Raw genomic sequence first — 23063 nt, forward strand, 5'->3', positions numbered from 1 at the left:
TGATTTGATTTGATTAGAGACTTTTAAAGATAACTTACTCATTTCCCTCAAAAATCTACAAATCAAAAACCATTAAATTATTCATTACCATAAATCATTTTAATCATTCCTTGTTTAACAGAAATATGATCTATAATTATCTTTGCTCTGTGCTCAATATTCAAAACTGTGAAAACATATTCTCTTTTACCACGATGAGCTGCAGCGAGGTCTGTAGGAAACTGAATGCTTAAAGCCAAAAGAGTCAAACAGTGAGGACAGTTTAGACTGGGTCCTTCTTTGACTGAGTACTGATAAACCTATAAATGACATTCTGAATTTATCAGGCTTCAGGTAAAAAAAGCTCCAAAACACGATCATGTGTCGTTTTACAGTGCAGCTGTCTCTCTTCATACTCTCCTGAAAAAGAGAACTTAATATCAATGAGATTGCCTGTTTACATAAAGGATTTCATTTCATAAGAAGAATAATAGAAAAGATAAGAGTTATTAAACCCAGTCTGACAATTAGTGATACACACTTTCAATGTGCAATTTCAATAAGCCTATAGGCCAGGGTTTTCCACTTTCTGCTTTCCGCTGATGATCTTGTACTGTGTCATTATTTGTCATATTAAAATGTTGATAGTCCAGTATTTTAACATGTCATATTCTGACCTGTGTGTTTATTATAATATCTTTGAGTTTGGCATTTCTGTTGCTACACGAGCCTTAAAATTTTATGTGGACGTTTTTTATCTCCCAGTCACCACTGAAGTGCAAAAGTATTTCAGATTAAAAGCAGGAGACCTGATTGGCTGTTTTCAGTGCTGAAGAGCTTACTCTCCCACAGGCTTCTGTAGAATCACTTGCCACGGGTCGCCCCCTTGTGGAAGTTTGAAAGTTCAATTCCATTTTATTTATATAGTGCCAAATCACAACAACAGTAGCCTTGAGGGGGCGACCCAGGGTAAGTGATGGGAGAGTAAGCTCTTCAGCACTGAAAACAGCCAATCAGGTCTCCTGCTTTTAATCTGAAATACTTTTGCACTTTAGTGGTGACTGGGAGATAAAAAAAAAAAAAAAGTCCACATAACACTTGAAGGAAAGCATTTCCTTCATTTCATCTTTTACTTTGGTGGCAATATGTAGAGCCGGCGCTCTTATTTTGAAGGGGCGCGCCGCCTCTTTCCCGCCCTCCCTCCATCTTGGCGCAGCTAGCTTGACGCAGCGGAGCGCCAAAGGGAGGCTGAGCGGATCAATTTGGAGCCTCGGCGGCTGATCGGGATTATGCGGCGCTTCTGATCTCTGTGTCGGTAAGAACGTGCGACCCTCACGCGCCGCCGGTGACCGAGCCGTGCGTGCGCCGCTGTTTGTGTGCAGAGCCGCGCGCTCAGCGGCCGTTTTCTCCGCAGCAGACCTCCCTTCTCCTTTGTTCGCCTGCGCCTGCTCTCGCACCGCTGCGGGTTTTCTCGGTACTGGCGCAACATGGCCGCCGCGCGTGCGGGGGAACGAGCCAATTAGCTGCGCGCATATTTTGATATTTAGCGTGAGGATGCAGCTCGATGATGAGGAGGAGGGGGGCGGGTAAAAGTGTGACCTCTGCGTGGTCATCTTCATCACCACCATCAGCAGCAGCAGGACTAGCTCCTCCAGCCTTCAGGTGCGGAGGGAGCAGCTCTAAGAACCGCTGTGTGCGGGTTTGAAGCCACAACAGTGAGTCGGTCCGGTGTCAGCAGGCCGTCCTCACCTGCCACACAGTCCGGAGGCAAACACCTGAGGTCGGTCCCCCGGTCAACCCCCCTCTCCCCGTGGAGTAAAGGTGTAATCATAATAACCAAAGTATTTTTTATGGCAGAGCTAAAAAAAAAAATGTCAGCAAACTAAAGTTTTAGGTGTTTCCAAGTGGCCGGAGGGCGGAGGTTATCCACTGTGGAGAGGATACTACTCGCGAGCTTAGTGACACTTCACACGTAGGTGTTTTGCTGTTGTTTACTTTATTTTCTCTCATCTGCACACCTTCTGTTTGCTTGGTTTTTTAAAACAATCAAATTAATTTTTCGTAATTTTGTGCTCCAAAATTGGGAGATGTCGGCCCTCTCGCACTAAATTTAAGTCCAATTGTCTCTTTTTAGTCTCTAGTGTCCCTGAACTTCTGTAGTTGTCAGACTTGTTGTTGTTTCTCTGTGACAAATCTGAACCACGATTAGAAAACCTTCCAATAATCGTTTCAAACGGAGTTTACTTGATGCTGATCGTCTTACAGGCATCTGTAGAGCAGGAATTCCCTCAGATATGGACTGCTGTTTCTCAGGTTAAATCCAGACAAGTTCCCCACACTCACTGTCACAATAGGAGCAGAGCCAAAGTGCGTTACGTCCCATGATGTTTCATTCTGGACTGGAATGTGAGCGTGATGACCGTGGAGATGGAAAAATGTATAAACGTTAGATAAAAGTCAAGAAGGCAGCACATTTAATGAAAGTAGGAGTGGTCCCAGCATGGAGCCTTGGGGGATGCCACACTCCACGGGGCGGACAAAACTGAGAAGTTTCCTGCTTTGAAGGGGCAAATGAGCAGTGATCAACCATCACGGAACAAAAGCCACGACTTAAACGACATGAGCTGGAAACACTTGTAACAAACAACACAGTGGATCCACAACGCTGTGAAAAACTCGTAGATTTAAAAACAAAGTCAGTATTTTAAAGCAAAACCTCTTTTTTTCCTTTTAACCTGCGGATCGTTCCAGATGCACCGAGGACACAAGGTCAGACTTCATGACCTTTGAACGGGTCGCCGCGGTTCTCCATGTATGTTGCTCACCATTCCAGTAAATCTGAAGGACACACTTTGGTCTTAATGATTTCTGCAAAAGTAACTCGATGGTTAAATTATAGGGAAAAGTTTTAGCCATTATATTTTCATACAAAACTCAAACCGGATTCAAGCTAAGTTTAAACGGGTCACTGGTGGATTTTAACAGGTCGCTGAAAATAGAAGCCTGAGGAGGAAAGGCTGCAGTGTGAGGAAACAAAGGCTTATTTTGAGCTGTAAATCACGCAGAGCTACTGTGAGAGAGCAGAATAAGTCACCTTTACTAAAGAACTCTTAATGTTACCAGATCTATTCAGAATATTGTCTGGAAATCAGATTTAATAAGTAAGTGTCTTATTTCTTCCTGACGTGCGCTTGTCTTTCAGCCATTAAAGGATGTAGGTGAGCAGCTTTGGTGTCATTTCAGATGTTTACAAAGCAGATATTTGGGTTTGAAGCGCACATACGTGGATTCAGTTCAAGATTGTAGAAATATTTCATTACAAATTCATATTGAGTCCAGAGTTTGTTGATCAGATGATGATATTCTTGAATAAAGTATCAGGTTTTGTCAGTGTAGCGCTTACAGATGGGTTTGTTTGGGTCCCTGTTTGGATTCAGTGTGAGAAGGTTTCCCTGCAGATGCTCATTCACCTGTCCGGAGTTTAAAGGCTGCTTCTCAGAGTGACCCTCTATCCTGCTCTTCTGCTGCGAGTCTGCCGTTACGCGGTGATGTCACTGTGACCCGGCGGTTGGTGTCGCAGCAGCAGGTCTGTGGTTTCTGCTGCAGGTGCGGTGACAGCTGCAAACATCAGGAGCAGCTCGGTGCGAATCCTCCCGCCGCCGTTTGTGACCTGGTTAAAGCGTGGAGGGGATTTTCAGGCTCAGTCCTGTTTTCTGTTTGGTTACCAGAGGAAGGCATCTTCGTTCACACCGACTGTTCTACCTGCTGCAGTTCTGTTTTTACGTAGATCTGATCTTTCTAGAGAGGAAGGGACGAGGGTGACTGACTTCTCGTGGTCCTTGAGCTGATTTATCAGATGGTAGGAGGGCTGGTTAACGCTTCGCTTTCTTATTTGGCAGGAACTATATTATTATATATAATAATATGTATTAAAAGACTGTGTGGATATTCGTCTGCTTGGATTTGTTTTTCATGCACAGGTGTTATGTTTTTAATTTTTTATGTGAATAATATCTACCATCTCACTGCATCGATGCCCAACAAAGAAGGATTATTTTGAACTTTGGATCATACAAAACTGCTGTAGTAGAGTCCAAGAGCAAAAACGTGGCACTTTCATTAAAAACTACAAGATAATGATCAAACATGTATTAAATTAATAATCTGTGTGTCATTAAAAGATGGTGAGGTCCATATACTTGCACTGGCGCTGTCTTTGTTGTTTCAGCTCTTAACCACAACCTGAATTTCCTCAATTCCTGCAGATTTGCAGGAGTCGAATAAATGTGTGTTAGCTTCAGTTCAGTGCTGTATTTCTGGCCTAAAGCTGACAGATACAGCTGTGATCCAGAGTTATAGAACCATCCTGGTCCCGTACAGCTGGAGGAGGAAATAATCCATCGACAGCTCTGCTGTCACTCCCAAAATAAATCAAGACAGAAAACTAAACAGCAGTGACGTTTGTAGGGTTACTGAAGTTGGGCTAGCTGGTATATAATGATGTGCTACGTGATCGCTAGCGACACAGCTATGTTAGCATAAACAGTGAAGCTGGAGGATGAACACTAACACTTTTCCACTCGATAAAAGTTAACGTGAAGGTTCCTGATGGTTAGAGACAAATACAGTCGCATGGCAGGATGCTGTAAACGGGCCAAACTTTAGTCAGGAGAACAACTGAGATAATCCATCCACAATACGAGGTTAGTCATTAATATACTGCTGCATGGGCTGTAGCTACATCAGAAGGGCTTAAAAATTGCGTTTTAAAATGAATAGGGATGATAATTAAAACCAAGAGAGGCCGACAGGGATCACTGACTGTTTTTTGGGGATTGTTGACATTAAATAGAACGAGATACAAAACATTAAAACATGTTAAAAACACAACAGCTTTAATAAACACAGAGCAGTTTGGGCCCAGAAGCAAAATTCATACATCATCACTTAAAGAGCAGATCAGGCTGTAAACATGTTTGTTTCTTTTGTTTTAACGTGCGAGTCTATGGGACTGACTCACTGCTCACTGAGTAACAAACAGCGGGTTGCAGCATTCCTGACCTTTGACCTCTGACCTTTAGAGCCTTTGACTGCCAACCAGTAATCAGATTAGTCACAAACTCTGCTTTAAATGTATCCAACGCTGGACGTTTTACCTTCAGCAGAGATTTAAAAGGAGACGCCTTCAGCTGCTGTGATTGGTCAGGATCCATAAAACATTAACGTCGCTGCATTCAGTCCGACCTGCGAGATTCATCAGGCTAATCAGTCCTTGCTGTTCACCACGAGTCACTGCTGACCTTTTGACCTCCAGTCTAGCAACTGCTCTCATCCAATCAAACGTTGTTAAACTCGTGACTGATAAACTGAGTTTCCTGTTTGGAGTTTTTGTTGTTTAACTGTCAGGATGCATCGTTTAGACTTCCTGTTTCAGCCTCGTGTGCCATGTTCGTTTGTTTGTTTGTTTGTTTGTTTGTTTGTTTGTTTGTTTGTTTTCTCTTTTTAAACTTACACATTTTTATTTGGCTTTTCTTTAACAAAACAAGCTTTTTAAACTTTACGTAGTGGTTGTAGTAAAACGTCTATATTAAATTCATCACTCTGATGTAAAACGTTGGCGTTTACGTGTCCATGTCTCCGTCTTTTCCTCCTCAGATTGAACGCATCGTTCCCGTATAGGTTCTGGCAGCTGTGACGTCACTTCCAGGCGTTAGTCTGTACCCAGCCTGAATGCAGCCTCTCCAAGGTCCAGCCTAATTCCTGGTGCTCCTTCACTCCCGCCTCCTCCCTCCTCTCCCCACCCTTTCCCCCTTCCTGCCCCACCCCTCCTTTCCTCCACCCTCATCCTCCACCCTCCACATCAGCCTCGTCTTAACACAAACTCCCAGCATTTAGCCCGGACTGCTGGTGTGGTTGGCTGCTCCTCTACAGGTGGATGAATGAAGACCCCCTTCAAGAGCCCAACGGCGCCGCGGCCCCGAGCGGACGGAGGTGAGTTACATGAGCGAGGCGCTCTACCCATGTCCGTGACACGCTGCCGACTGGTCATCAGACTGATGTGTTTGTGTGTTTCAGGACATTCGGGCGTCTCTGCAAACATGATGAAGAAAAAGAATCCGCACAAGTAAGTAAAACAGTTTTTTTTTCATTTGTACAATAAAGTTTTTAATTAAAAGACACAACAAATGAATGAAAAGTCACCAGCTCGCACCGGTGTCACACCATCTTCTCCTCCTCACCCATCATCGTGTCTGAACCTCCTCCTTGCAGGAAGCAGAGGACCAGCGTGGGTCCCAGCAAGACCCTGACTCAGCCCAGAAGGAACATCGTGGGCTGCAGGATCCAGCACATCTGGAAGGAGGGCAGTAAGTCGGCTCCATGTGATTCTCCTCTGTCTCATTTTCCTTTTGATGCTTCATATTTGATTAGTTTGGCGAGTTAAACATTAACATGTCCCTCAGTGGATCAAATGATGGTTTATAGAAACGCAGAAAGTTAAGCATCGTGTGAGAACGAGTCACCTGTGCTGGTGTTTACGTGTCTGCTTCCTCTCAGGTAAGTCGTCGCAGTGGAAGGGGACGGTCCTGGACCAGGTGCCCGTTAACCCCTCCCTCTACCTGATCAAATACGACGGCTTCGACTGCATCTACGGCCTGGAGCTGTACACCGACGAGCGGGTGGTGGGGCTGGAGGTTCTGCCCGACAGAGTGGGTGAGGAGCCACCCGTCATGGCCGCCGCGTTTGGCTCGTGGCGGAAATAAGCTGTCAGCCGCAGCGACACACGGCCAGACGAGTTTTAACGTGTGACTGTCACAAACTTTATGGACATCGAGGTCCGCAGCAGCGGCTGCTGATTGGCTCATTGTGTCAGACGTTTTCTGTTGTATTGCTGCAGATTAAGCCGAATACTCGAGTAAATGCACGTAGTTACTGCTGTTACTTTATTTAACATCCTGCCCGGCGTCCCAATGATGTAACCGCACCTCTCCGTGTGTCTCTCTGTCACGCGATTGGTCCAGCTCCGGCCCGTGTGACCGACTCACTGCTGGCAGACACGATGATCGGTAAGGCGGTGGAGCACATGTTCGAGACGGAGGACGGGCCGAAGGAGGAGTGGAGGGGGATGGTGCTGGCCCGCGCTCCCATCATGACCTCCTGGTTCTACATCACCTACGAGAAGGACCCGGTGCTCTACATGTACCAGCTGCTGGACGACTACAAGGAGGGCGACCTGCGCATCATGCCCGACTCCAGTGAGTGTGAGCGCACTGGGCGGCGTCACAGCTCGCCACGTTTTTCTCTGTTTCAGTAAAAAGTGAAGCAGGAAACTGAGCGCTGAAGCAGCGAGTTGTTGGCATCAAAGAACCAACGTGTTCATGAGTGGGAGCGCTGCCAGTGCTCGCAGGCTCAGCTTCCTTCCTGTGTGTGAGAGTAATCCACATGTGGGCCTTTATCGGCTTCTGTGCCATCCAGACGCTTTCTGCTTCCACGCTGGCTGATGTGGGTTCCTTTCAAGGTTTCACTCAAACAAGCTCAGCGCTGCTTTGGTTTTCTGTTTCATGAGGCAGAGTACTCGAGTAAATATTACTGCTGGTACTTCCTGATTATCAAACACCTGCTGCTTTGGTGTGTTTAATACTCTATCAATCGCCTCGTGATCAAATTCTGCAAAGACGATAAATAAAGTTGACCTTTTCTCTGTGTTCGTGTCTGCAGACGACAGCGTGACGGCGGAGCGAGAGCCCGGCGAGGTGGTCGACAGTCTGGTGGGCAAACAGGTCGAGTATGCCAAAGAGGACGGCGGGAAGAGGTCGGGAATGGTGATCCACCAGGTGGAGGCCAAACCCTCCGTCTACTTCATCAAATTCGACGACGACTTCCACATCTACGTCTACGACCTGGTCAAGACCTCCTAAGACCAGAAACCCTGTTTAAAAAAGACTTGCTGAGAACCACCAACCCCCCCAGAAACCCTCTGCCCAGTGCAGACCAGTCAGCTCTGTACTCTCTTTGGTGAAATGCCTTAAAACAGGACAAAAATCCAGACAGCGCCCTTCAGACCAGCTCCAGTCGTCCATCGCTCATCGTTCCACTTTCACAAAATCGGTTTTTGAATAAATAAAATCTGCTTCACCCAGAGGTGCAGAGAGGACTCGATCCTGAGACCCCCACAGAGAGAACGCAAGGTTTTCTGAATAAGTACTCCCTTCCCTGAACCCCGTCGGACCCTCTGCGACCTCCGTTATCTGACGAAGAGGGGGGCGAGCAGCTCTGCGGGGGTCGATGAAGGGACGGGACTTCAGGAGCCGCATTCTCGACGACGTCTATCTGCAAACCAACACTGAGAGATGCAGCGGGGAAACAGACTTTGGGTTCATCACTTGTCTCTTTCTTGTTGCTGTTTGTGTCCCACAATCATTTTGTTTCACATCAAACATCTTCAGTGTTTGTTTTCCCAAATTCAGCATCCAGGAAACAGCAAAGTGTGAATGAAGACACCATACTGTTGTTTTCTGAGCATGTTTTCCATCATTGCAGCTCTGATTTGGTTCACATCTGTCGTCTCCGTCATAAAAACAGCTGTCCTGGTTGGCTCCAAAGCTGACGCCGGATCTTAAACACAAAATAGTTTTTTATAAAGGTGTGCTCCCCTTCCTCCTGCTGCTGCTGTAGAGTTTACATGGTTTGTGTCATACCTTTTCTCTGTATTGACACCTTTATGTTTTTATCTGTTGTGTATACTTTTTATTACCCACTTAGCTTGTAGGACGCTTGCGGCTGTTGTACAATAATGTTTCTACAACTGACGGATTTCACTTTGCTCACTGACTCTGGATTTGGGCGCTCGTCCCCGGGTTCACGGCTCGCTGTAAAACAGCATAAACTCTTAGCTGATGTAGCTCCGCCCATCACAGTAGGTGGTCTTTTTTTTTTTTTTTTTTGCACCAAACAGCTGACGCATTAACAGCCATGTTGCCTGAACCACATCTCGTGTGCCTGATTAAAAGATCTCAAACTATATGTTTAAAAATCCAACATAATTTCCTTTGTAGTTGCCAAACAGTTCATTCTGGTTCTGGATCCAAACGGATTTCAGTCCAGAACATTCCTGTTAGACGACACGTCCCAGGTGAAATACGTTTTGGTTTACAGCGGAGTCTCATCACCGCGGTTTTTTCCCCCTTTTTCCAGCGCGAGGAAACGGTTTAAAGTTCTCATCCTGGACTCTGCATTCCCAAGCTCTAGAACAAGTCTTCGTCCTCTAGAACTAAAATACCCAAGTTTAACATCTCACCGCGTTCGTTTGCCGTTTAGGTTCAAGGTTTTCTGTTAGATTTCCCACAAGTTCTACAACACTGAGGCAAACATTGTAGACAGTCTTGAGAACCCCAGCTTCCCTGATTCTGGGCCAAATCTGGATTAGAAATCTTAACATCCTCTCAGATTTGGACCTTAACCTGCTCTTCTGGACCCTGTTTGTCTGTTTCCGTCAACATGTATAACAGACATTTTTATTGTCATTATTATTTTATTATTTTTGTTTTTTTTAATTATTCAAGAATCTGTTTTATGTTGTCCCAACGTCTGTCCTCTTGGTCGAACCAACTGTCCTAAACTGCCCAGCTATACATCCTAGAACATGAAGGTCGAAATATTCTAGAAAATCAAACATGTTCAGCTTCTGAGGTTTTTGTGGGATAATTGTTTTTTATATTCTAGACTTTTGTTTTGTTCTAGAGTCTGTTTTTCAGTATTGTTTCCCATGAAAGTCTCGATTCAAGAATGTATCTGGTTTGGAAAGATGATTATGACTTCCAGAGTTGACAAAATATCTTTCAGCAGTTCAGCTAATGTTCGGGGCTCTGTGGTTTTACATCAAACTATGTGCTGCTCTGGATGACTCTGGTTCTGGAGGATATTTGATTGATTGAACAAAAACGTTTTTTCAAGTGTTGGAAAAAGTCAGTTTTTTTCCTAGACATCATATGATGGAACATTTATTTCTTCAGTATTTTGTTTGTTCCTCTGTCCCCCCCCCACACTCTTCATCCTGTCTGTGTTGGTTCTGGACGGTCAGATTCTAGAATCGTTTAACTGTGGAACCTTTTTCAGGTTTGATCTCAAACAGCGCTGGAATATTTTACGGAGTCTAGAACAAATCTTAAATCCTCTTTACAGTTTATTCTAGAATCTGTTTCCAGAATTGCACTAAAATAGATTTTATGTGTATTTTCATTCAAAGAAAAATGCTTGTAGAGTCTTTGGTTGAAATTGTGTTGAATCCTTCTTTACTTGAGACTCTGGAACCTTCTACAACATCAGGCCCAGGCTGCTGTAGAATCAGTGGAAGCCACATGGAGGCGTGTCGACAGTTTCCTTACTAATTCGAGAGCGTACGTGCAGAAAATGGAGCCTGCACATTTGAAGCTCTTTGAGAGCTGCGGTTTGATTCTGTGCGATGCGAGGAAAACGTTGAAGCTGTTTTTGGTCTTTTTGTTTTCAGATTCTAGAAAACATTTGTCTCTGATTGGAGTCACTTCTCTCTAGAGCTGTTCTGGTTTACGTGTGAGTTCTGATTGAAGGCTTGTTGAGGTTCTGTTTTCAGAATCTGATCCCACACGATTCTAGAATCTGTACTTTAATATCCCGTCAGAATGCACATGATGAAAATGCCGTTGAAGGATTCCCACCTTATGTTGTTTTTCCTTAGGCTCTAGAAGCCGTGTCCTCATCCTGACACTAACGTCAGAGTCTAGAGCTCTTTGTCAGTTTGTCTCAGATTGAAATCATCTGTTGTTTTTCTAAACTCTTCAGATTTGATTATTTTGTATTTTTATTTTATCGGCTGGAGGACGCAGGAACCTGAACACGTTCTGGATGGTGGATTCATACACGTGCACGTATGTCTGCTCACTGTGGCGTGAGCTCCGGCACATTTCACACAGGCTTAATTCCAGAATCTGTTCATCCCATCCACGGCTGTTCTAGAGTCACCGTGACGTTGTTAGGCGTGTTACTTGGCTTCACTACAGTTTACTACAGTTACGAATCACAGGATGTGCTGAGAGACTCCGGGGTGGGGTGGGGGTCGGGCTTGGGGGGTGATGTGAATGCCGAGCCTCCCTGATGTGGAGTGGTGCGTTCAGGAGCCGTTTGTACTTTCCAGGAAACCTTTGATGTGTAGCGTGTGTGTGTGTGTGTGTGTGTGTGTGTGTGTGTGTGTGTGTGTGTGTGTGTGTGTGTGTGTGTGTGTGTGTTCAGAGCAGTGTTGTTTTTGCATGCATATATTAGCTCTGTGTAAATCGATGTGAGTTGCATGTCCGTGTAGTTTTCAGTTGTCCGGCTGTCTGTTGTGGCTTTCGGTGCCTTTTTGTTTCTTCTTCTTTTACTTGTCCCCCGTGTCCCTGATGACATTTGTTGTCGGGTTAATGGTCCAACAAAAGAAAGGGGAAAAGCATTAAACGGGATCCCGGACCAGCAGGGCACGCAGCCGTTACGAGTCCAGCAGCAGAGCTTGTACAGATGTCGCAGCGGCGGTAATGTGTGTGAACTCTGTTTTGGTTTTGTTCAGTTTTTGGGTGGATCGTCCCTTTAAAGTGTGCCAACCTACAGATGCCAGTGTTGTACAGCAGTGAAAAGCTCACTATTTACTAAAATAAACTGTTTCTCTGTTTTTGCACTCGGACTCGCTCGTTCTTTCTGCCTCCGACACTTCGTTCTGTACAAACTGTGACACACTGATCCTCAGAGAGAGCAGAAACCAGATTTTGGCTTTAGACTGGGACTGGGTGTAAAATGGATTTGGGTTCACTTTTTAACACAGACCGTGGATCTTTGCTGAGCTTGTGTAGTTACCAAAGTAGAAGTGGATCATTGTCTTAAAGCGATAATATTCCAAAACACAAGTCCACCTGTGATTGGCTCAGAAAACACAAAGCTTTTGTAGTCGGAGTCTGTTTATGAGGTTTATTAAGTATTAAATATTTAGAGTCGTTTGAACATTGCTCTCACTTTAATTGTAACGAAGTGTTTTGAGAGGATAGTCGTGTCCCATATCAAAGAATCCATCCCGGACACATTCGACTCTGCAGGTTTGCATATCGGAAGAATCGTTCTACCGAGGACGCCGTTAATGCAGCGTTCCACACAGCCCTCTCACGCCTCGAATATAAGGACACCTATGTTCGAATGCTGTTTATAGACTACAGCTCAGCATTCAACACCGTCAGCCCAAACAGACTGGTGGAAAAGCACCTCACAGGCAGGCTTCAGGCAGTCAGAGTTGGTATCTCACGTACAAAGATAGTGAGCCCAGGGACCCCCCAAGGCTGTGTGCTCAGTCCACCCCTGTACACCCTCTTCACCTATGACTGCATCCCCTCCCAGAGCAACACCTCCATCATTAAGTTTGCTGACAACACAACCATTGTTAGGCTGATAGCTGTTGGAGAGGAGACGGCCTGCAGTGAAGAGGTGGCTCAGCTGGTGACCTGGTGCCTGGAAAATCTGTCCTTAAATGTTGAGAAGACTAAGGAGGTGATTGTTGACCCGAGGATGAGGAGAGACCAGCACGCCCCACTATGTATTATTAACCCCGATTCTTTTGTCCCCATGATAGAACAGAGAAAACCGACTCATAGTGTGTTAAAACATTTATATTTCTTTTATTCAATCATCTTCTGGAAGAGAGAGACCCCTGCACAGCCCAAAACGCCAGTTGCAGGATCTCTAACATTTGACGCTCAACACGTGTCTTATATGGTGTTATTTCTGTACTTCAGACGTCACACACAGTTTCATTACAAACAAACTCCTTCTACTCAGTTCTTATTTTCTGTGTCTGATTTATTAATATGCCTGTGCACTAAAACTTCCTGTGCAGAGGGTGAAGACCTTCAAATTCCTCTGCACCCACATCAGTGAGGATCTCACCTGGACCCATAACCACGGCAGATCATCAAGAAGGCTCAACAATGACTCTTCTTCCTGAGGAAGCTGAGAAAATTAGGATTAACCTCCAAACTTCTCAGCAATGTTTACAGATGAACAGTTGAGAGTATCCTGACAAACTCCATCAGTGTGGTACGAGAACAGCACCACTCAGGATAGGGACGCACCCACCCACAGCACACACTGTTCACACTCCTGCCATCTGGCAGACGCTACAGGAGTGTGAAAGTAAGGACAACCCACAGGCCATCAGGCTACTGAATCACTGACTAACTGTCGAACTGTGATTGTCTATCAATAACCTGACCTGTAAATTTGCAACTGTGAACTTTTATATACAATATAACACAACTTCATACAACATAAACAATTTTAATATTTGCACATTCTGAATATCTTAACACTGTGTTGCATAACTACTTGCACTTTCAAATTTTAACTACACCCTACCCTTGTGTACATAAACACATAAGTACTACATTTATTCTTTATATTAGTTACTTGTTTATTTAGTTGTTTGAAGGGAACTCGCAAAGTAACAATTTGATTGCTCAGCGTAACCATTTGTGTTTTGCGGTGTGTATATGACATTAAACTTCTTCAGTCTTGTTTTTATGTTGCAGCTCCCCTCCAGAGCGCTGGGGTCGCTGCAGAGCTGATTTGAACCGCGGTCTTTCCCAGAATGCATCGCTCCCGTCAGCCAGAAACCCGTGCTGCTCTCACGTTTCCCCGCTCAGAAACATTAAAACCTTTTGCGTGCCGCGCTGTCGGAGTTTGCGCAGTGAGCTGATGAAGTCAAGAGAAACGCTCACGTGAAGAAGAGCACCGTCACTCAGAGCGCTGGAGCCGCTCCGTAAAGCCTCAGAGCGCGTGCGCTGTATTATGATCCTTCTTGTTCAAGAAGTATGATGATTGGTGCGTTCACGGACCATCCGTGTAAGGTGCAGCCTTCTTGTTACGCATGCGCCTCAGCCCGTCTGACCTTGACAAGAAGCATTTGTAAGATACGGATCATTAGTCAATGTTTCATATCATCGCTGATCAGGATGTGCCTGCAGTGATGTTCTACTCCACACAGTTCTATCTCAGATTCTGTACTTGTACATGTTTGTAGTAATAGTGTAGTGTTTTAGTGGTGACACTTTCTTTAGTTGTAAACATGCTTTTTACTGTCGGTGCTGTCGTTTTGTTTTGTCTCAGTTATTTAATGATAAATACACATAAACAGAATCCCAGTCAATGTTTTTGAATGACAGGGATGCCACAGACTCGGAGTGGGTGGTGGGTTAGGTGTCACGTCCCAGTCTGGTGGTCTTTACTTACAAACACCTGTACAGGCTACACAACAACTCTTTAAACCACAATCATGTGAACCTGAATGCACCACAGAGCAAAAACATCTGCTTTAGGGTTCACAGAGAAACAGGAGTCATTTTGTTTGAGTGCAGAAGTGGGTCAGTGAACTCAGCACACAGCAGGCCAGCTGACTCCCCAGAGTCTGACTGCACTGACCCATCAACCCAGCGACCTCCACCTAAATGTTGAAGTCAAGCTGAGCTCCACCAGTAACGTCTCGGTGATGTGTTTAAGTGTTTCCTGTCATGAGTGGAACTTCTAGTTGTGGTTGTACGGGAGATGGGAGGTGTAGATGAAGTTCTCCACCTGGCCGGGTGCATGCTGATGGAGGCTTCTCTGTTTCCAGTGCTTTCCGCTTTTAATCTCTATTCAATCATCTTCATTCAGCAGCAGCCCAATCACGCCGTTTTACACGAATGCATGCGCTAAGTAATAATAACATCTACAACACACGTTACATCTCGAAGTCTCGCGATGTTTCTTCCGGGTGACGTCACTCCGGATGAGATTTCTGTCCAAACACAGATGGTGTCGCCCTGATCGTCCATGTGGTTCCAGGTCTGCTGAAAAAGCCTCACGCCGTGATCGGAACTTATTTAATTTTATTATATCCGACGAGCCGACCCGCTCTGAGAGGACCCGGAAATGCAGCACGACGACGTAAGTGTCACAAGCTCTTCTGAAGCCGCCGAGAAGCGCTGTTAGCTCTGCGTGCTAACGCTAGCTGGCCGGTGAGAGCTCCGGAGTTTAAAGGAACCATGAGCTGAACCGTACTCATTTATCCGGAGATAAAATACGCGTTTCAACACATCACCAGGCCAAATGCTAGCCGGCTCTTCCGGTCACGCCAAATTCCATTAAATAAAATCAGTTTTAACGTGTTTTAGTTTTCCAGCAAACAGTCCGATCAATACATCATGAAGCGGAGTCAGTCACAGACCTGCGTGGACCTCACTTCGGCCACAGTTACCCATCATTCTTTTCTCCGTGTGTCGTAAAGATCATCAGGCTCCACATGAAGGAAAAAGACGAACTGTAGTCAGACTTAAGAAAAGCTCAGCACGCAACACATCCTTAAATAGATTCACGTAAGCAGAAAAGTGCTAAAATAAATTCACACGATAAAATGAAATAAATAGTAAGTCTAATGGTGAAGTCTCTCAAAGTTCAGTGACGAATAATTAAATAAAATCATAAAAAGAAACTGAGGCAGCAGTAATGTGCATCAGTGTGTGATCCGCCCCCTGCAGGTGATCTGGGACATCATTGGAAACACGCAGTTCTGCTCCTTCAAAGTGAAGTAAGTCACGCTCGGCTTGGATTTATCGACTCGTGTCATTGACGAGCTCTGAGCCGTGTCACGTCATGTTTCTCTGTCCAGGACCAAGAGTCAGAACTTCTGCCGGAATGAGTACAACATCACGGGCCTGTGTAACCGCTCGTCCTGCCCGCTCGCCAACAGCCAGTACGCCACCATCAGGGAGGAGAAAGGTGAGTCCTCGCTCGCTCTCATCAGCTTTACCGGCAGATCTCAGGTCAGCAGGTCTTGGGAGTAACGCGAGGAACGTTTGTGTTTCAGGTCAGTGCTTCCTCTACATGAAGGTCATCGAGAGGGCGGCTTTTCCTGCCAGGATGTGGGAGAAGGTGAGCGGCTAAAGTGGGATTATGTCACTCGTCGTGGTGGATCACCAGACACGGAGACGTCACGTCTCCTGACGATGGCCCGACGTCCTCGACACGGTTTAAAGAATCTGGTGTAAAAGAAGCTAACTTCAGTTTACAAGATTTTAACTCACGCCTCAAACTGTGTGTGTGTGTGTGTGTGTGTGTGCGCAGGTGAAGCTCAGTAAGAACTATGAGAAGGCTCTGGAACAGATAGATGAGAACTTGATCTACTGGCCTCGATTCATCCGACACAAATGCAAACAGAGGTTCACTAAAATCACCCAGTACCTGATCCGCATGCGCAAACTGGTCCTCAAAAGGCAGTGAGTACTCAGACCGTACTGCAGTACACAAAGTACAGCGAGTACTGCGAGTAGGAAGCTGGTGTGTCGTCCCGCCGCGTTCATCCTGCTTGTCTGTGTGTTTCAGGAGGAAGCTGGTTCCTCTCAGCAGGAAGGTGGAGACCAGAGAGAGGAGGAAGGAGGTGAGACTTTAACCACACCCAAAGGTGGCGCTTGACCACCTAACAGAGCTGCAATCAGACTACGAGAGGTCGTAGGTCACATTTTCCTTACAAATTAGGAGCCGAGTTTCGGTTTCCCACAGAGAGGGAACGTTCACGTTGAATAAAGTCCGGCTGGAATTCTTTCCTCGCTTTGAAGAGGAACAGCCGTCGAACTGATATTTAAGGCGGAATGACTGATTCGCAGCATCTGAACGGTCCACCTTAAAAGCTGCTGGCAGCTCCTGTTTAGAGGATTCAGGATTTTTTCCTTTTGTCTGAACTTCATAAAATAAAATGATGCAAACATTTGCTAAAAGTTACCAAAAGCAGAAGCACTGCTCATTCCTCTGTAGTTCATCTCATCGTGACCTTTGACCTGGAACAGGAGCTCTGACGGCCGTCTCTTCTTTGTTGGTGTTTTCTTTTAGGAGAAGGCTCTGATTGCTGCTCAGCTGGATAACGCCATCGAGAAGGAGCTGCTGGAGCGACTTAAACAGGGAACGGTACGACGCCAACGCGACCGCTGCTCGCACGCCAAGGACGATCGTGCGGTTTAACTCACGGTCTATGTTTGTGTTTCAGTACGGAGACATCTACAACTTCCCCGTGCACGCCTTCGACCGAGCGCTGGAGCAGCAGGACCAGGAGAGCGAGTCAGAGGAGGAGGAGGAAGAAGAAGAGGAGGACGACGAGGTGATTGAGGCAGCTGTTACTACACCAGCTGCTGAACATGTTTGTAAAACTTTATTCTGAAAGGATGTCCTGTGTGTGTGTGTGTGTGTGTGCGTGCGTGCAGGACGTCGGGCAGAGAGAGTTCGTAGCAGAAGAAGAAGTGGAGGAGAGCGACCTGAGCGACTTTGAGGTAACTCTTCTCTCTAATGACCAGCAGGGGGCGACTGAAGTCTGATGAACTGCTTTCAAGTCAGACTGAATAAAACAGGAAGTTGAGTCAGAGAGGAGCAGGAAGTCAGAATCCAGAGACGCGTTGACGCAGTTTTGTCCTTTCAGACGTCGGTCGCCGCTCTGCTGGCGTGATCTTTAAATGCGATTGTTTGACTGTTACATTAACTGGACTTCCTCCTTGCAGGACATGAACAAGCTGAAGACGAGCAGTGATGAGGAGGAGCAGGACGAGTCCAGCGAGGAGGAGGAGGTTGAAGAGGAGATGGAGGTGCAGACGAAGGCTTCGCGGTCTAAAGGCAAATCTCCGGCGAACGGCTCGGCGGCGAGGAAGAAGCGAGCGTACGTGGAGATCGAGTACGAGCAGGAGACAGAGCCCGCCTCCAAGAGCAGAGCCACGTAGTGACGCTCTGCCCTCGAAGCAAACTGACTGCCGAGGACACGCCCCCTCACCTTGTGTTACCACGGCAACATTACATAGCTGAGGGGATTGTCCGACCAGCTCTTCTGTTCATGTTTAAAGTCTCGCTCGGCTGGAAGTCATGTGACCAGCACAGAAAGACAGCTGATCACAAGATTGATTAATTGGCCTTTGATAATCAAACAGCCTGATCAGAATGAGTTTTCCCGTTTCACACTTTAAAGACGAATCCATGACTCGCTGCATGTGATCACATGACTGCTGCTTTCACTTTAAACATGAGCAGGAAGTGGAGCCAAAAACAGAACATTACGTGAGGAAGCGCCCACAGTGACGTGAACGACGACTTTTCTGTTCGCCGCGCTAACGGAGAGAAGACGGACGTGAATGTTTTTCTAAACCCTGTAAACATTTTTATGTTTGAAATAAAAATAAACTTGGAAAAAATGTGAACTTTGAATGCAGTGAATTTTAGTTATAAGTGAATTTAATGTTAACTGAGATAAAAGTCTGCACTGCCCTCTGCAGGCAGACAGAAGAATTACAGTTGAACACAAGAGCAGTGAGTCATCGGCGTATATACAGCATATATATAGTTTATTTACAAAGAACTGAGTCTCCACATCTGGACAATGACAGCTGCCGAGAATCATTGCAAACAATCAGAATAAGCTTTTTTAATTTTAGCAGGTTTCTGAAAAATGGACAGACAGAAAAACAGCGACTCCATCATCTGATCTCCACCTCACTGTAATAGTTGCACATGCTTCAGCCAAACAGCAGCGCCTCCCTCAGGCTGATCAGACGATTTTGCTACGAGCACACGGAAAAATAAAAAGGACGTCAGCTGTAGTTTAACCTGATTTCGCTGCATCGTCTTCTCATTAATATATAGAAATTAAGACTGAACAGCGTAACGACTGAGGCCATCCCATAAAGTTTTTCCCATTTTGCATAAGAAGTCTTGTGTAATAGTTTTGGATGCTGAGCGCTTTGGCGAGGGAAGCTGAAGGCGCCGATCCCGGTGACGCCTCACAGACTTTTTGGTCACTGCAGAGTAAAAACAAACTTCAGGGCTTTTTTTATTTTGAGGTCGATCAGGAAAAAACAAAGACAGGACGCCTGAAACGCTTCGGGTTTGTTTTCACCGCATAAAGGTTTTATTGTTAAATCACTCATAGTTGGAGCGCGCTGCTGTCCACCAATCAGACGACAGCAGAGGGTAAAGTCACATGATCGTGCCCCGTTCAGACAGATGTGAGGTGACGTTTTTACTTCATATAACGTGACCTCGGCGCAAGCAGTGACATGATGACCATACGGCGCCACGGAGGCGACAAAATTCCCCAATTAAGAGATCTGAGTGACGCCATGTTAAATCTACACAAACGGCATAATTGATCATTTCTTTTGTTTTCCTGGGTTTAACCAGTCGACTTTTTCTGGGTCATCATTCACTTTAATACTACAGACAAAAATTCTCAGAATGTTTTAAAATTTACGTCATATTTTCCAATTTCCCCCAAAAATAAAGTGCAACAAAACTGTAGGAATGTAGAAAAACACAACAGGTGATTTACATGCATTAAAGGTAATTAAAAACATTAGTGTAATCATTTCAGTAACGATCAAAGATCCTTTTTGTTAATTTCTGTCAAAAAGTTCCAAAACTTTAAATTTTAATAAAATGTGCAATAACCTTCATGTTGAAGAGACTCCAGCTCAGCCAGCCGTACTGTGTGTAATACCACTCTCTACCACAGGATGGAGCCGTCGTCCACGCCTGGTTTAAGGTTAAACGGCAGCACACCTGCTGGTGAAACACTGCCCCCTGGTGGTGAAACTTTTAATGGCTTATGGACCTTCAACTCCATCTCTCCGGGTTTTGTCACTTCTGGGACTCAAAGGAAACATTTCTCGGGTATTTTGTTAATTTTAGTGTAAATAAGCAGAAATACAGGTAGACTAATTCCAGGTTAACTGATCCAAACTCTAAATGCAAAAGCTGCTCCCTCCCATTAGTGCTCACAGACTTTGGTGGTTTAAAAGTGTGAAATGAAATCTGGCAGAGCATCACTCGGAGCTTTTAGTGCAGGAATGATTTTTCAAAGAGGAAAACAGTAGATCCAGAAACCATGAAGGCATCATTTTTTCCACAAAGCAAATTCTCCCTCAGATACGCTCGCTGGCGTCTACGTGACATTTGAAGCAGTGACGTCTCCACAGCAGCGCGGCGGAAACCAGAGAAAGCACAGTGATAAAGTGCAATCCTGGCTCAACAACGCAAACACAATGGCCACAAGGGGGAGCTGTGGGAACATCCTGTATTTATTTGGTTAAAACCAAAAACAGAAACAAGAAAATAATGAAGGCATTTAATAAAAATCCATCCTGAACTGATCCAGCGAGGGGCCGGAGAGACGTTCGGGTTCTTCATCCCTCACAGAGCGACCGAGACTCACATCAGTTCACAGACTTCATAAATTGAAAGGGTGGCTGTGTGGGTGGAGCTGCAGGCGCAGACTGTCTCATCCGATGGTTCCTAACAGACCTTCCGACCTCTTTCCTGTCACTATTTTCCTCCCTTGGAGCTGGGAGATGGGAACTTGCAGTAATTTTCATGCATTCAGACGATGCATTCAAATGACTTTCATACTACACAGCAGTGGTGAAAAAACAAAACCTGGCAGCTGTACTGGCTTCGTGCAGACAGAAAGAGCCAATAAAAGCTAAAACGCCGTCACGACTCGATGGTTGGGGTGCTCCTTTCTCGTTGCTCTCTCAGCTTCTGCTTCCTAAAATAACAGAGGAGCTCAGAGGCTCCTTCAGTCAGTTTCCAGCTTCACAGCGCTCAGGTGTCCTCTTTGGTTCTGAAGGTGACAGACGTCCGCTGGCCTGCGCTCCAGTTCTGTCTACAAGCTCACAACAATTCCCTGCAGAGAGCTGAACATCCCGGGTGAGCCGAGACATCCAGGCAGAGCCAACCGAGGGATGGAGTTTGAACGTGAATCAGAATTGGGAACCTGGACTCGGACTGAGAGCAGCGAGTCTGCTTATTTTGAATTTCATTTTGTCCCAATTTGGTTTTGTTTGTCTGAATTTAAACATTTTACTTATGGGAGAAAAAACGAAAGATGCTAAATCTGTGAAACCTTCACTTTAGTTCGGATGCAGTCGACCCTACTCTGGACTCTGCACAGTCCAGGCCGCACGCCGGCCCGCCGTAGCTGACTGACAGGAGTCCTCCGTGATCGCCAGCATTCACCGTCACGTCCTGCTGCGGCGGTTTGTCTGGGTCGGTCTGATCAATGGCGCTGATTGGTTTGTTGATAAGGAAGCCTGAATTTTATGGAAAACCAAATGAGGCGTACTCACGACGATCCTGATCGAGTCTGCAGGAGGGTTTTAATGCGTGTGAGCTGAAGCATCCTCAATGGAGACGCGGTGGGGAGAGCGGCCCAGTTTGGGGGAGTTCTCTGGTTTTGAGATTAAAGCGTTGTGGTTTACGAAGGCCAGATTGACACAGGTCTGTGCTGAGACTGGTTTTGGATGAGGTCGCCGCCTCGGTTGGTCCTGATCTGGGAGCCTTTCTGAGCCAGTTCACGCTGCAGAGATGTGCTTCTAGATTTGGTTTTCAGGATCGGGTCAGAGTTGGTAAAGTCTCGAACGGATGGAGGATTGTTGAATCTTGCTTTGGATTAGAAAACGGCGGGTGGACAGCGCCGATGATGAGTGTGGACTGGTTCTGGGTGTGAGTGTTAGTGCCCGGCGGAGTCCGTGTGTCGGTCTGTTCGATGCGTTCGTACTTTCTGTTCAAGGTTAACAGCTGCAGCCTTCCTTTGCTGGCTGGTTGTCGGGGTTGGGGCGTCCCCCCTGCAGTGTCGAAGGTTTGTGCTGGACTCCCGACTCGGCGGCGTTCAGGTCCAGGCTGCCATCTTGAATGTTCTGGTAGATCCTCTTCGCTGCCTCCAGGAAGGCCTCCTCCACGTTCTCGCCTCTGCAGAAGAAGCAGAGGCCAAACTCGTCAGGACTTATTGAAACATCAGTCATCACAAAGACCCAGAAACACGTGTTCATGCACTTCACCGTTCTGTGGTGTGAACGGGTTTCTGAATGAATCGTAACCATCGAGCCACTACGAGCTTCCTCTCTAACACGCCGTACTTACGTCTTGGCACTGGCCTCCAGAAACAGCAAACCTGAGAAACAGGAAGCAGAAATCAGAGAAATCAGCGAGTCTCCGTCTGCTGCTGAGCGTTTATCTGATCGTGCGAGCGTCTCACCGTTCTCCTCGGCAAACTGTTTGGCCTCCTCGTACGTCACGTCTCTCTGAGCCTCCAGGTCGGCCTTGTTGCCGATCAGAATGATCACCTACGACACGGAGACACGCAGACTGAGCAGCGACTCTTCAGCGCGTCACAGGTTAAAGGATGTTTCGTGCACAGCAGCTTAACAGGTGTTTGTTAGCTGCACGGGGTTACTGCCATAAACGTGAGCAGGGATGTAATAACTGTTTACTTGTAGCTGCGGTCCAGCCAAGTCTGTTTACGCACCGCAGCTCTGGGTCACTTTCACCTTCAGACTCCATTTTGAAATCATTCTCTCTCTCCTGCCTGAAAAGAAGATTTAAAAGAGTCGCCACAGAAGTCTGCGTGGGCGCACTCACCGTGTTTGGGTTGGTCAGGTTCCTGGCGTCCGTCAGCCAGCTGCTCAGGTGATTGTAGGTACTTCTCCTGAACACACAAAAATAACAAAGTCAATACACTCTCTGAACGTTTGTCTGACATTTAGTCCACAGCAGCATCGACTGTCAGGGCGCCATCAGAGTCACCGCCTGGCAAATATTTAGTTTGGATGAGAATCCTACAAAGGAACCGGTTCTTGTTCGACCTGCTGCTTTCAAGTCACTCTCTAAGATTTAAACATTACCGCCCACCATCAGCCAAGAGCAGGTGGAGGCCTCCATCAACAACCTCATCACATGAAACATAACACTACTTTTAAAGGGACAGTCTACACCCTGCATCACACATGAGTGTGATCCACAGAAAATTCACTCATGCAGGAACTTTTTCCTTTCTCACGTCTACATTCAAAAGTGGCTTCAGGGCGATTAATGTTTTAAGGTCGACCCTACAATAATACACACAGAGAAAAACCCAACAATCATATGACCCCCTATGAGCAGCACTTTGGCGACAGTGGGAAGGAAAAACTCCCTTTTAACAGGAAGAAACCTCCAGCAGAACCAGGCTCAGGGAGGGGCGGGGCCATCTGCTGTGATTG

At 46.1% G+C, this 23063-nt stretch overlaps 3 protein-coding genes across 3 annotated transcripts in view; 2 read left to right on the plus strand and 1 right to left on the minus strand.

Annotated features, from left to right (window-relative positions):
• The first annotated feature begins 1167 nt into the window (after nt 1-1167).
• LOC102211012 (spindlin-1-like) lies at nt 1168-11213 on the plus strand. Its single transcript, XM_005754736.1, has 7 exons — nt 1168-1294; nt 5635-5970; nt 6055-6103; nt 6250-6344; nt 6535-6690; nt 6999-7232; nt 7696-11213. Exons 2-7 carry the CDS (start codon nt 5919-5921, stop codon nt 7893-7895), a joined length of 786 nt encoding a protein of 261 aa, XP_005754793.1. The 5' UTR covers nt 1168-1294; nt 5635-5918; the 3' UTR covers nt 7896-11213.
• A 3423-nt stretch (nt 11214-14636) lies between these two features.
• On the plus strand, nt 14637-18226 carry mak16 (MAK16 homolog (S. cerevisiae)). The gene is made up of 10 exons (XM_005754737.2): nt 14637-14946; nt 15537-15586; nt 15668-15777; nt 15866-15930; nt 16123-16274; nt 16381-16435; nt 16885-16959; nt 17039-17149; nt 17253-17318; nt 17544-18226. Exons 1-10 carry the CDS (start codon nt 14932-14934, stop codon nt 17757-17759), a joined length of 915 nt encoding a protein of 304 aa, XP_005754794.1. The 5' UTR covers nt 14637-14931; the 3' UTR covers nt 17760-18226.
• A 3294-nt stretch (nt 18227-21520) lies between these two features.
• LOC102211575 (ras-related protein Rab-14-like) overlaps nt 21521-23063 on the minus strand; it is a 4846-nt gene continuing 3303 nt past the window's right edge. Inside the window, exons 5-8 of the mRNA XM_005754738.2 lie at nt 22444-22510; nt 22061-22148; nt 21946-21976; nt 21521-21774 (exon numbers count right to left, since the gene is read on the minus strand). Coding sequence (XP_005754795.1) covers nt 21597-21774; nt 21946-21976; nt 22061-22148; nt 22444-22510 — 364 coding nt within the window. The 3' untranslated portion in view covers nt 21521-21596. The remainder of the gene's footprint in view (nt 21775-21945; nt 21977-22060; nt 22149-22443; nt 22511-23063) is intronic.

The sequence above is a fragment of the Pundamilia nyererei genome, unplaced genomic scaffold (genome assembly GCF_000239375.1).
Source record: "Pundamilia nyererei isolate P.nyererei 1_Seehausen unplaced genomic scaffold, PunNye1.0 scaffold00635, whole genome shotgun sequence".
Taxonomy (NCBI): Eukaryota; Metazoa; Chordata; class Actinopteri; order Cichliformes; family Cichlidae; genus Pundamilia; species Pundamilia nyererei.

Excerpts from the sequence above, each read along its gene's own strand:
- LOC102211012 (XM_005754736.1), top strand. The coding sequence starts at position 5,919 with ATGAAGACCCCCTTCAAGAGCCCAACGGCGCCGCGGCCCCGAGCGGAC. Across the intron at positions 5,971-6,054 it reads GCGGCCCCGAGCGGACGGAG|GACATTCGGGCGTCTCTGCA; the intron begins GTGAGTTACATG and ends TGTGTGTTTCAG. Across the intron at positions 6,104-6,249 it reads AAGAAAAAGAATCCGCACAA|GAAGCAGAGGACCAGCGTGG; the intron begins GTAAGTAAAACA and ends TCCTCCTTGCAG.
- mak16 (XM_005754737.2), top strand. Across the intron at positions 16,960-17,038 it reads AGCGACTTAAACAGGGAACG|TACGGAGACATCTACAACTT; the intron begins GTACGACGCCAA and ends TTTGTGTTTCAG. Across the intron at positions 17,150-17,252 it reads AAGAAGAGGAGGACGACGAG|GACGTCGGGCAGAGAGAGTT; the intron begins GTGATTGAGGCA and ends GCGTGCGTGCAG.